Source organism: Anomaloglossus baeobatrachus, chromosome 5 (genome assembly GCF_048569485.1).
Source record: "Anomaloglossus baeobatrachus isolate aAnoBae1 chromosome 5, aAnoBae1.hap1, whole genome shotgun sequence".
NCBI lineage: Eukaryota > Metazoa > Chordata > Amphibia > Anura > Aromobatidae > Anomaloglossus > Anomaloglossus baeobatrachus.
The window spans coordinates 508,844,331-508,858,495 of record NC_134357.1 but is presented as its reverse complement, the minus strand read 5'-3'; the positions used below and the strand labels follow the sequence as shown (position 1 = coordinate 508,858,495).

General features: G+C 43.7%; 1 protein-coding gene across 2 annotated transcripts in view; it reads left to right on the top strand.

The window, feature by feature from the left end:
• LOC142311985 (uncharacterized) overlaps positions 1-13,602 on the top strand; it is a 66,102-nt gene extending 52,500 nt beyond the window's left edge. For both annotated transcript variants that reach the window (XM_075350860.1, XM_075350859.1), the window contains exon 7: positions 11,947-13,602. In XM_075350860.1, the coding sequence (XP_075206975.1) occupies positions 11,947-13,148 (1,202 nt within the window). In that variant the 3' untranslated portion in view covers positions 13,149-13,602. The remainder of the gene's footprint in view (positions 1-11,946) is intronic.
• Positions 13,603-14,165: the final 563 nt, after the last annotated feature.

The window sequence follows — 14,165 nt, the reverse complement described above, 5'->3', positions numbered from 1 at the left end:
TTAAAGTTTTTATTGATGGTATTTTGGGCTAGAGAACATTTTGGATCACTTCATATAAGAGAATAAGGCTATGTGCCCACGCTGAGGAAAATTTGCGGAATTTGCCGCGATTTTTACAGAAATTCCACGGATTTTTCAAAAATCCGCAGTACAGCGAGTTCCCAGCCATTTCTATGGCATTTTGGAACTGCTGTGCCCATGCTACGTTTTTTTCTGCAGCGGAAATAATACGAATTTCCCTGCGGAAAAATCAGCAGCATGTGAATTATTCCTGCGGATTTTTCCACAGGGTCCCATACTTACCTGCCTTTATAGAAGACATTGGAGTCACTTCCTTCAGTGCAGAGGAGCGTGGTGGAAACAGGAGCAGGAAGGAGGAGATGGGCGGGGCCTGCACGAGCTCCGGTCATGTGACAGCCAGGGCTAGTTCAGGCCCGCCCACCTTCTCCGGCAATGTGCAGACAGACACGGCCGGAAAGTGAAGTGCTGCGTGATGGAGGTAAGTGTGAACGCCCCCATCACTCTAGGACTTGTTCTGCATTGAGGATGCAGTGCCGAAGCCATGGTACTGTATCCTCAATGCAGAATGACCGCAGTATATCCGCAGGACATTCCGCAATACAACCGCAGCATGTAAACAGACAAAGTTGTGCTGCTGTTTTCTGGGAGCTCCTGCAGAATGTCCTGCGGATATATCCACAGGACACGTTCCCCGTGAGCACATAGCCTAAAGGGATAATTCAAGAGGAACAAAAGTAAACAAAAAAAATAATGTAGGAGTGTTTTATATAACAATACAGCACAGATTAGCTTAAATTTTTTTTTGGAGTTTATGTCGGAAAACTACTTTTAAGTTTTTCCTATCCTGAGTCCCCCCGGGGGGGACATTCCAAAAATTCTGTTACGCTCCTTTGTCCCCTGGCAGGGGACATCAATAATTCATACGCATTTAACTGTCCTAAGTCTCTTCTAGCGGGCCACTGAGAGGAAAGTCCCTTTTTTAAGCATAGCAGGCAGGACTTTGTGCGTAGTGCTATTTTTGGCAGCCAATGGTTGCACCTGTGGGCAGAACAGGAAATTTTATTCAACAGGAAAAGGTTAACTATTTTGTGTAGTATGACAACCTGGTTTAAAGGCACACAAATTCAAAGTTGGCTCTTAATGCTGCCCAACACAGATTTTCAGTGGGCCACAGGACTTAAATGCATAGTGGGCCAGAAGTATAGTTTAATCAGCCACTGGCCCTTTCCTTTTTTTTTTTATATGCGGTGTTCTTTTCTTAATGACACCATGCACATAAGATTTAAGTCCAACATTGGCCAATGCCAGAATTGGGAAATAATTTGTGGACAGAGTTAGCATACTCCTCCCACATGTCCCTCTCCCGTCATCACAGCTACATTGCTCCATAGCTTTTCATCTTCAGGGTCTGCGTGAGTTTATATAGTGCAGTCTGAGTGTATCTGTAGCACTCCTGAACATGTCAGGGCACGTAAAGGAACTGCATCCTCTTGGGGATGCAGGACCTACCCCTTGGGACCTGGAGTAACAGTGCCATTGACCACCTAAACACGAATCAAATCCTAGTGAACTCTCCACACCGGGAGTTAGTCAGTCAGTAGTCTGTAGTCAGAGTCTGAAAGCGTACGGTGAAGTAGGCGGATTTGCCTGCACTGGGTCCGTGTAACGGTGACCCCAGGGGCACAGGAAAGAGGTCGCCAGGACAGGTACCGGAGATACCACTGGGACCGTAGCATGAACGGGGCACAGGGCCCTAGATCAAATGTCAAGTTTCAAATGGTTTGATAAATACCTGCACGGTGTGGAAACCTTCACGGACTTCACCGAACCATATAATCCGTGGGCATCAGCAGTAAACTAGGAACGGGGTTCGGACACTTACCTCCCCGCAGGGTCCGCACTGCCCGCCATATGGAGAAGGAGACTGTACCCCAAAAGGGACAGTCGGGGCCCCCAAACGCTTCAAGCTACGGGGACTCAACTAAACAAGAGAGTGTCGGGTACAGAGCAACCTGGGTCACTACATTGGCACTGATACTCCTGGGACCGGAACCAGCAAACCGAGGGTCCATGTGAGTAAAGACTGTTAAAGTCAACCCGGTGTGGTCTCCATTCTTCCTACACTATCACATCTCCCAGACACTGCCTTACCTGTGGAGGGCCCAACACCATTGCTGCAGCGGGAGTACCCACATCAAGCAGCAGCGGTTCCCATCCTTGACCGCAACCCGCAGGTGGCGTCACATGACAATAACTTTTATCCCCTGTAAATACCCCCCATTTACAAAAGGGGCCCAGGGCATGGAAACGGGCAAAGGCCACCAGAAGTGACATTCCCATATATAGATATTGCCTGGGACCGAGTACCCCATTCCCTGGGCGACAGACATCATATGATATATGTGCAATAGTCTCAGCATCTCCTATGATATATATGCAACAGTCTCGGTATCTCCTATGTGATGTACATACTCTGTGATGTACATACTCAGTGTATCTTGTGTGATGTAGTAACAACAATCTCGGTCTACTATGTGATGTGTATACAGCAGCCTTACTGTCTCCTTTGTTATGTATACTTCAGGAACTCAGTGTTTCCTATGTTATATAAATATATCAGGCTTAACATATCCTATGTGATGGAAATACAGAAGTCTCAGTATCTCCTATGCAATATATAGCAGTACATTGTATTGCATATCATGTACACAGCAGTCTCAGTATTTAGTATGCAGTACATAGTGTGTCCACCCATATCCAGTCCACCGCCATTAATTTGAGAACGGCGGCAGCTATAGGCATATAACTGGTGTCTAGGTATAGTAAAGTAGCTATGCGCTACGCAATGAAACGACCTATAACACCACCTGGTGGAAAACAACAGAGTTAGAATTCTTATTTCGAAAACAGAACGAGATAGAGAAAAAAAGTGAATTACAAAGTTGTAGTGCATCATCAATTCAATACGAATCGACACCTTGCATACAGAAAAGCTATGATTAGAACGTATAAAACGGGAAATTACGGGTTACGGGGAATTGCGTTTAATTGCAAATAAGTGTGCAACGTCATACCTGACGAAATACTGTAGACTGCTGATAGTACATACTGTACAGTAAATGGGATCGTTCAAAGGGTTGCCCAACAGACCTCTGTCACGCTGTTCTCGCCAGCGCGATTCATCCGTGTTTAAACACTGGAGAGAACAGCGCGACAGAGTTCTGTTGGGCAACCCTTTGAACAATCCCATTTACTGTACAGTATGTACTAACAAATCACAGAAAAAACAATCAAAGGGGAGTAACCCGAAAATATAATCACAGAAAAAAATACTCCTAAATTTTTTTTCGTTAAACTTTTATTAAATATCAATATATTGAAACATGAAGTGAGGGGGGGGTGTTCAGAAAAAAATATAAAATACCCTAAGGGTCTAAAGTACAATATAAAATACAGTCTAGTGGACCAGCCAGCGGTATATCCCAGCAAATGGTGGGAAAGGCTTATATTGCTCCACCAGTCAACTTTACAAACGATGATACATCAATTTTTTAACATTCATTGCAGAAACATTTTTAATACACAATTATTATCATCCAGATCCATTAATTAACCATGCATTGAAAAAGAGACTTACATAAAATGTAAATTTATAGATAGATTTGGCATATATCTCACAAATACAGAAACTTGAACTATATGTATTATTGGTAGGACAGTGTAAGAAGATATAATTATAGAGTACTGTAGTGGGATAAAATAAACATACAGTATTCTTTTTATGTCAAAAAAAGCATAAACAAGTTAGCCCCAAGAAATATTACCCAACGCGTTTCGCCTCCTTGGGTGGAGGTTCATCAGGGGTATAAATATTACATATGTTCCATAGTGTATCACACGTTGTAATATATCAGTTTAGATTCTCATTCTTCAAATAAAGATATTTTTACAATGTAATAGAATTCATCAGTGGGACCTCTTTTCCATTCATAAATATAGCCTCACTCTGATGAAATATTTCACAACAGAGGGCTCTCAGCCCATAACAGGTCAGTGAACCCTTCAATGGTTAATCAGTTGTTTTTATAAATCCATTCAGGAAAAACATTCCTGTGACTGCATGTTTCATCAGAAGTAAGTCTGCTTCTTGTATTGATAAGAAGAGACAAAAGGGGGATGGAGGGTTTAAATAACCACAGAAGTCCCCTTCAGCTGATTGTAAGGATGTAAGGCTGTCACCAGACCATGCCTGATTTCTGACAGGAGAGGAGGATTTTTATCCACAGCCTTACATCCTTACAATCAGCTGAAGGGGACTTCTGTGGTTATTTAAACCCTCCATCCCCCTTTTGTCTCTTCTTATCAATACAAGAAGCAGACTTAAGCTGGGTTTACACACTGAGACTTTCTAGCGATCCAACCTGCGATCTCAACCTAGCCGCGATCGCTACAAAGTCTCTGGTGAGCTGTCAAACAGGCAGACCTGGCCAACGACCTAACAGCGATTCGGACCTGCAGAGCGACTAGCTGGTCGTTGGGGACGTGTCAAAAAAGCAGGTGAACTTCACCCGACTTCATTTAATGCCGCGCGGCTCTGTCTGTGTGCCGTGTAAGTAAATAAATAATTAAAAAATCCGGCGTGCGGTCCCCCCTATTTTAATACCAGCCAGATAAAGCCATACGGCTGCAGGCTGGTATTCTCAGGATGGGGAGCCCCACGTTATGGGGAGCCCCCCAGCCTAACAATATCAGTCAGCAGCCGCCCAGAATTGCCGCATACATTAGATGCGACAGATCTGGGACTGTACCCGGCTCTTCCCGATTTGCCCTGGTGCGTTGGCAAATCGGGGTAATAAGGAGTTATTGGCAGCCCATAGCTGCCAATAAGTCCTAGATTAATCATGTCAGGCGTCTATGAGACACCCTCCATGATTAATGTGTAAATTACAGTTAAAAAACACACACCCCAAAAATCCTTTATTAGAAATAAAAAACACTAACACATTCCCTCATTACCAATTTATTACCCACAACAAAGCCCTCCATGTCCGGCGTAATCCACGGTCCTCCAGCGTCGCATCCAGCTTTGCTGCATGCAGGTGACAGGAGCAGCAGAAGACACAGCCACTCCTGTCACCTCCACGCAGCTAATGAAGACAGCCGTGTGATCGGCTGAGCTGTCACTGAGGTTACCTAGATCCAGCGGTGGATCCAGCGGTGGCCGCGGGTAACCTCAGTGACAGCTCAGCTGATCACGCTACTCACCGCCGCTCCGGTCAGCTCCACAATGAGGTGAGTAGCGCGATCAGCTGAGCTGTCACTGAGGTTAATCGCGGCCACCGCTGCATCCACCGCTGGATCCAGTGGCGGCCACCGGGTAACCTCAGTGACAGCTCAGCTGATCGCGTTACTCACCTCATTTGCTGGTGATTTCCCCCCCTCTCTCATACTCACCGATCCCCGATCACCGGCGCTGCACGGCGTTCACACTGCTCCGGCGGCTTTTCCTTTTTTGAAAAAGCCGGCAGCTCATTAAACAATCTCGTATTCCCTGCTTTCCCCGCCCACCGGCAAATGTGATTGGTTGCAGTGAGACAAGTCCACACGCTGAGTGACAGCTGTGTCACTGCACCCAATCACAGCAGCCGGTGGGTGTGTCTATACTGTGCAGTAAAATAAATAAATAAATAATTAAAAAATCCGGCGTGCGGTCCCCCCTATTTTAATACCAGCCAGATAAAGCCATACGGCTGCAGGCTGGTATTCTCAGGATGGGGAGCCCCACGTTATGGGGAGCCCCCCAGCCTAACAATATCAGTCAGCAGCCGCCCAGAATTGCCGCATACATTAGATGCGACAGTTCTGGGACTGTACCCGGCTCTTCCCGATTTGCCCTGGTGCGTTGGCAAATCGGGGTAATAAGGAGTTATTGGCAGCCCATAGCTGCCAATAAGTCCTAGATTAATCATGTCAGGCGTCTATGAGACACCCTCGATGATTAATCTGTAAATTACAGTAAATAAACACACACAACTGAAAAAATCCTTTATTAGAAATAAATAACACAAACACATTCCCTGGTTCAACAATTTATTACCCACAACAAAGCCCTCCATGTCCGGCGTAATCCACGGTCCTCCAGCGTCGCTTCCAGCTCTGCTGCATGCAGGTGACAGGAGCAGCAGAAGACACAGCCGCTCCGGTCACCTCCACGCAGCTAATGAAGTGAGCCGTGTGATCGGCTGAGCTGTCACTGAGGTTACCTGGATCCAGCGGTGGATGCAGCGGTGGCCGCGGGTAACCTCAGTGACAGCTCAGCTGATCGCTCTACTCACCTCATTTGCTGCGTGGAGCTGACCGGAGCGGCGGTGAGTAGCGCGATCAGCTGAGCTGTCACTGAGGTTACCCGCGGCCACCGCTGCATCCACCGCTGGATCCAGGTAACCTCAGTGACAGCTCAGCCGATCACACGGTTCTCTTCATTAGCTGCGTGGAGGTGACCGGAGCGGCTGTGTCTTCTGCTGCTCCTGTCACCTGCATGCAGCAGAGCTGGACGCGACGCTGGAGGACCGTGGATTACGCCGGACATAGAGGGCTTTGTTGTGGGTAATAAATTGGTAATGAGGGAATGTGTTTGTGTTTTTTATTTCTAATAAAGGATTTTTCGGGTGTGTGTGTTTATTTACTGTAATTTACAGATTAATCATGGAGGGTGTCTCATAGACGCCTGACATGATTAATCTAGGACTTATTGGCAGCTATGGGCTGCCAATAACTCCTTATTACCCCGATTTGCCAACGCACCAGGGCAAATCGGGAAGAGCCGGGTACAGTCCCAGAACTGTCGCATCTAATGTATGCGGCAATTCTGGGCGGCTGCTGACTGATATTGTTAGGCTGGGGGGCTCCCCATAACGTGGGGCTCCCCATCCTGAGAATACCAGCCTGCAGCCGTATGGCTTTATCTGGCTGGTTTTAAAATTTGGGGGGACCGCACGCAGTTTTTTTTAATTATTTAATTATTTATTTCAATGCACAGTATAGACACGCCCACCGGCTGCTGTGATTGGGTGCAGTGTGACACCTGTCACTCAGCGTGGGGGCGTGTCTCACTGTATCCAATCATAGGCGCCGGTGGGCGGGGAAAGCAGGGAATACGAGATTGTTTAATGGGCGACTGGCTTTTTCAAAAAAGGAAAAGGCGCTGGAGCAGTGTGAACGCCGTGCAGCGCCGGTCATCGGTGATCGGTGAGTATGAGAAAGGGGGGGACACTTCAGTCACTCGGGGGATTAGCGGTCACCAGTGAATCCTTCACAGGTGACCGCTAATCAGGACGCTACACAGACAGAGCCGCGGAGTCGCTGTAAAGTCCACTTTACACACTGAAACTTTCTAGCGATGCATGCTGCACAGCGGGAAACAAAGGACCTAGGAATGGTCCTGAACGATTTGTAGCGATTACAACTTCACAGCTGGGGCCAGGTCGCTGATAGGTTTCACACACTGCAATGTCGCTGGGGAGGTCGCTGTAACATCACAAAACCGGTGACGTTACAGCGATGTCGTTTGCGATGTTGTAGTGTGTAAACCCAGCTTTAGGCTAGGTTCACACACTGCGTTTTTTTGACGCTGCGTTTTTGTGCGTTTTTTGCGGCAAAAACCGCACAAAAACACACCCGCGTCAAAAAACACGGCAAAAAACGCACGCGTTTTTTTGCTGCGTTTTGCTGCGTTTTTGCTCACTGCGTCTTTATGCGTTTTTTATCAGTGAACAAAAAAAAAGGTCTGATGTCATTTCCTTCTTCAATGTGTTCTTCATTCTCCACTAGTGTATGCAGAAGAGCAGACAGCTGCAGAACTACAAGGCTCAGCATGCTCCATCCAATAGTGTATGCAGGAGAGCAGACAGCAGCTGCAGAACTACAAGGCTCAGCATGTTCCATCCAGGACTGTATGCTTGAGGGAGAGTCAGGGGGAGCAGACCTACAAGGCTCAGCATCCTCCATCCAATAGTGTATGCAGGAGAGCAGACAGCAGCTGTCGAACTACAAGGCTCAGCATCCTCCTTCCAGGACTGTATGCAGGATTTCTTTGCCCCCCCAAACAAAAAAAATGACGTGGGCTTCGCCATATTTTTGTATGCTAGCCGGGTACAGGAGAGCAGACAGCTGCAGAACTACAAGGTTCAGCATACTCCATCCAATAGTGTATGCAGGAGAGCAGACAGCAGCTGCAGAACTACAAGGCTCAGCATGCTCCATCCAGGACTTTATGCTGGAGGGAAAGTCAGGGGGAGCAGACCTACAAGGCTTAGCATCCTCCATCCAATAGTGTATGCAGGAGAGCAGACAGCAGTTGTCGAACTACAAGGCTCAGCATCCTCCATCCAATAGTGTATGCAGGAGAGCAGACAGCAGCTGTCGAACTACAAGGCTCAGCATCCTCCTTCCAGGACTGTATGCAGGATTTCTTTGCCCCCCCCAAACAAAAAAAATGACGTGGGCTTCGCCATATTTTTGTATGCTAGCCGGGTACAGCAGGCAGGTACGGGCTGCCCCCAACCCCCAGCTGCCTATTTGTACCCGGCTGGGAACCAAAAATATAGGGAAGCCCTTTTTTTTTTAATTATTTCATGAAATAATTTTTTAAAAAAAATGACGTGAGCTTCGCCCAATTTTTGTGTCCAGCCGGGTACAACTAGGCAGCTGGGGATTGGAATCCACAGTGCAGGGTGCCCATGCTTTCTGGGCACCCCCGCTGTGAATTGCAGTCCCGCAGCCACCCCAGAAAATGGCGCTTTCATAGAAGCGCCATCTTCTGGCGCTGTATCCAACTTTTCCAGCTGCCCTGATGCCGAGTGGCTCGCTGGGTAATAATGGGGTTACACCCGAAATTCATGGTGTCACGCCAATATTAGACATGGCCACCATGAATTTCTAGTAAAGATAAAAAAAAAACACAATATACAGAAAAATATTTTTATTAGAAATAAAACACAACACAATTAGTGACTCCATCTTTATTGAAATAAAGAACCCACCTCCGCAGTAATCCTGGGTCAAGGGTCCCGCGCCCTCCAATCCGGATCCAATATCATCTGATCGGCTTGCTGGAAGGCAAAGCGATCAGATGATGTGTCAGGTTCTAGGGGCTGAATCACATCACACATCAGCTGATTGTGTAAAAGACGATTATACAATCAGCTGATGCATCGGTGCAAAAAAAAAAATACTCACTTATGTGCTGATTACCGGCCGCTCCTGGAGCGATGGGGCGGGTGTCTGATCCTGTCCGATCGCTGCAGCAGCTGCCGGTAATCAGGGATGAAGTCTCCTGACGCATCCGCTGATAGGTGAAGCCGGCCGGCCGCTGGCGTCACCGCGATACTTACGATCACCTGATGCGTTAGGTGACTGCATCAGGTGATCCATCGCCTGGTCCTGCATCTATCGTACTGCCCGGGGAGACTGCACACACCCGGAGCGGCGATACCGTGAGAGGAGATGGGAGCGGGCATGGCACCGGGAGTCTGCAGACAGGTGAGTATAACTTTTTTTTTTTTTTCTACTGTTCACTTTTGTTTTCGCAGCCGCTTCCTCCTCCCGCCCAGACATGGCGCCGCACGGCAGCATACATGCCCAGGACGGGAGGTGGACGCGGCGGTGACGGTACCGGGAGGATTCACGCTTCTGTGTTTACTGACAGAAGGAATCCTCTTCCTGTACACGTCACTTTACTACCCACCTCCTGCATTTATAGCTGCGTTTTTGGTCTTAGAAACGCACCAAAACGCAGCTATTTGCGTTTCTCATTGTGTCTTTCAACATCCCATTGCACTCAATGGATGAAAAGCGCAGTGAAAAACGCGGGAATAATTGACATGCTGCGTTTTTGTGGCACCACAAAAACGCAGCTGAAAAAAAACGCTGTGTGCAGACAGCAAAAATGAAAACTCATAGACTTTGCTGGGGAAGCAAAGTCATGCAGTTTTCTGAGCAAAAACGCACCCGAAAACTGCGCAAAAACGCCGCGAAAAACGCACTGTGTGAACTTACCCTTACTTCTGATGAAACATGCAGTCACAGGAATGTTTTTCCTGAATGGATTTATAAAAACAACTGATTAACCATTGAAGGGTTCACTGACCTGTTATGGGCTGAGAGCCCTCTGTTGTGAAATATTTCATCAGAGTGAGGCTATATTTATGAATGGAAAAGAGGTACCACTGATGAATTCTATTACATTGTAAAAATATCTTTATTTGAAGAATGAGAATCTAAACTGATATATTACAACGTGTGATACACTATGGAACATATGTAATATTTATACCCCTGATGAACCTCCACCCAAGGAGGCGAAACGCGTTGGGTAATATTTCTTGGGGCTAACTTGTTTATGCTTTTTTTGACATAAAAAGAATACTGTATGTTTATTTTATCCCACTACAGTACTCTATAATTATATCTTCTTACACTGTCCTACCAATAATACATATAGTTCAAGTTTCTGTATTTGAGAGATATATGCCAAATCTATCTATAAATTTACATTTTATGTAAGTCTCTTTTTCAATGCATGGTTAATTAATGGATCTGGATGATAATAATTGTGTATTAAAAATATTTCTGCAATGAATGTTAAAAAATTGATGTATCATCATTTGTAAAATTGACTGGTGGAGCGATATAAGCCTTTCCCACCATTTGCTGGGATATACCGCTGGCTGGTCCACTAGACTGTATTTTATATTGTACTTTAGACCCTTACAGTATGTACTATTAACAGTCTACAGTATTTCGTCAGGTACGACGTAGCACACTTATTTGCATAATAGGGTAATTCCCCGTTTTATACGTTCTAATCATAGCTTTTCTGTATGCAAGGTGTCGATTCGTATTGAATTGATGATTCACTACAACTTTGTCATTCACTTTTTTTCTGTATCTCGTTCCGTTTTCGAGATGAAAATTCTAACTCCGTTGTTTTCCACCAGGTAGTGCCATAGGTGGTTTTATTGCGTAGCGCATGGCTACGTTACCATACCTAGACATACCTAGACACCAGTTCTATGCCTATAGCTGCCGCCGTTCTCAAGTTAATGGCGGTGGACAGGATATGGGTGGAGACACTATATACAGCAGTCTCAGTGTATTCTATGTCATGTATACACAGCAGTCTTGGTGTCTCCTATGAGATTTATACAGTGGAATCTTAGTGTATCCTATATGATGGAAAAACACAAGACTCAGTGTAATGTTTTATTCTCCATTTCTATATTAGGGATTGACAATCTTTGGTCTCAATGATTTTAAAATACTCTCCATATAGGCCATTGTATAATTAGGATTATTATATGAGGACTATTATTGCATGGACCATTTTTCTTCTTTTCTTCTGATGTGGCCAAAACGCTGCACTCCATTGCTCCAGACAGACTAGCTTTCTGTATGTGTAAGAGGTTAGGACATGTTTTGCTTCTATGTTTCGTTAAACCGTACTTACATGTTGCTGTTAGTGTTGTATATTTTAAGTAAACACTTTCTTCAATAGTTTTTTTTTATTCTACAGTTGTTATATGGAAAGTGAATGTGGTGGACATGTTTGTGGATTTTTTTAGTCTTCACCTAATATTTCACAAATTAAAAAAATACTTATCGAAAGATTACAAAATGGAACACTAAAACATGAACCGATGACGTAGTTGTCTTCAAGACCAAAGAGAAAAAAGGAAAAGAGCACAAACCTGGTGGCCTGACATTATAATCTATGAGTCCCTGCTTTGATATTTACTGCCTTCATCAGTTCATAACTGAATTTTACTACAATTTGTATAGAAATGTTATAAAATATATGAACGTTATAATTAATATATTTTCAAGGCTGTGTTATTGAAAAATAATATTCAGTTTTATTCTTGGCAGACGACTTTACCAGCAGATTAGAGGCGCATCTGAGATTTTCAGATTTTACAGCACATGATCATAGTATCACACCAGGTACTTATGAAGAATATGACAGTATCCCACATTTATCTCAAGCCCTCCACAGTAGCGATGTATCACCTGATCCTTTTCAACATCTCCTAGCTTCGGATTCATCACGAACTGTTAAGCAAAACAAAAATCACAGAAGAGATCATAAACTTGAAGTAGCTTACACAAGAAGGAAGACATATTCGTGTTCAAAATGTGGGAAATGTTTTATAAAAAAATCACATGTTGTTACACATGAAAAAATTCACACAGGGGAGCAACCATTTTCATGTTCAGAATGTGGAAAACGTTTTATAGAAAAATCAAGTCTTGTTAAACATGAGAGAATTCACACAGGGGAGAAGCCATATTCATGTTCAGAATGTTGCAAATGTTTTACAGAGAAATCACGTCTTGTTATCCATCTGAGAACTCACACAGGTGAAAAGCCATTTTCATGCTCAGAATGTGGGAAATGTTTTACAGTCAAAGATCGTCTTGTTACACATCAAAGAACTCACACAGGGGAGAAGCCATTTATATGTGCAGAATGTGGGAAATGTTATACAGAGAAAACAAATCTAATTAAACATCAGAAAATACACATAGGTGACAAGCCATATTCATGTTCAGAATGTGGGAAATGTTTTATACAAAAATATCGACTCGCTAAACATCAGAGAACTCACTCCGGAGACAATCCATTTTCATGTATAGAATGTTGGAAATGTTTTACAACAAAATCAAATCTGGTTAAACATCTGAGAATTCACACAGGTGAGAAACCATATTCATGTTCAGAATGTGGGAAATGTTTTATAGCAAAAAGTGTGCTTGTTAAACATGAGAGAATACACACAGGGGAGACACCTTTTTCATGTTGCGAATGTGGGAAATGTTTTACAGAGAAAGCACATCTTGTTGTTCATTTGAGAATTCACACAGGTGAGAAGCCATTTTCATGCTCAGAATGTGGGAAATGTTTTACAATCAAAGACCGTCTTGTTGCACATCAGAGAACACACACAGGGGAGAAGCCATTTATATGTTCAGAATGTGGGAAATGTTTTACAGAGAAAACAAATCTAATTAAACATGAGAAAATACACATAGGTGACAAGCTATACTGTTGTTCAGAATCTGGAAAATAGTTACAATTAGTTACATAGTTACATTGGTAGAAAAAAAGACCTTGGTCCATCTAGTTCAAACTTCCTACACCAATTATATATTTTGTCATTAAATCATTTATAACCGACAATGTTGTGTGTACTGAAGAAAACATCCAACCCTTTTTTAATAGTTACATAGGTTGAAAATGTTTTACAGTCAAACACCTTCTTGTTACACATCAGAGAACTCGCACAGGGGAGAAGCAATTTTCATGTTTAGAATGTGGGAAATGTTTTACATGGATATCAAATCTTATAACCCATCATTGAATTCACAAATAGAAATAGCCATTTTCTTTTAAAACCATTTTATTGTTAAATATTACAAAAAAATACAACACATAGTCTACGAGACAAGGGCATGTAATTTACAGTACTAGCTACTTAATTGTATGTGTATGCAACTACTAAACATGTATGCAACTACTACTAAACATCTCTTATTGAAAAATAAACAGAAGTTATTCTTCATTCCAATGTATCAATCATATGTGTAAAATATTTCACATTTAGTAACAATATAGCTTTTTTTTAAGAACGTTGTCCAATGAGTTGGTCTTCTGCCCGATATGACATTGGATGTAGAGAGATGCTGCTATAAGTGATCAGGAGCATTGCTGAGTCAACCATCTGCAGCTGTCCTGATAACATAGAGCATCGTCTACCCTCGGCTGATACCTATGTTTTTGAAACATCTACTTTTAAAATTTATATCTGTCTGTTTGGATCTTCATTTTTTCTGAATCAGAAGTGTTGATGAAACTGAATTGACATCCGCAACAAAAAGTTTATATATTTACATAATGATTGATTTTATTTTGATATAACTAATAGTGATGGGCGAGCACTACCATGCTCGGATGCTCAGCCCTCGTTGAGAGCATTTGGATGCTCGGATGGGCGCAATTCGATCCAATGAGTATAATGGAAGTCAATGGGGACCTCAAGCATTTTTAGGAAGATTTCCCAGAAAAATAATCTAGTTCCCCATTGACC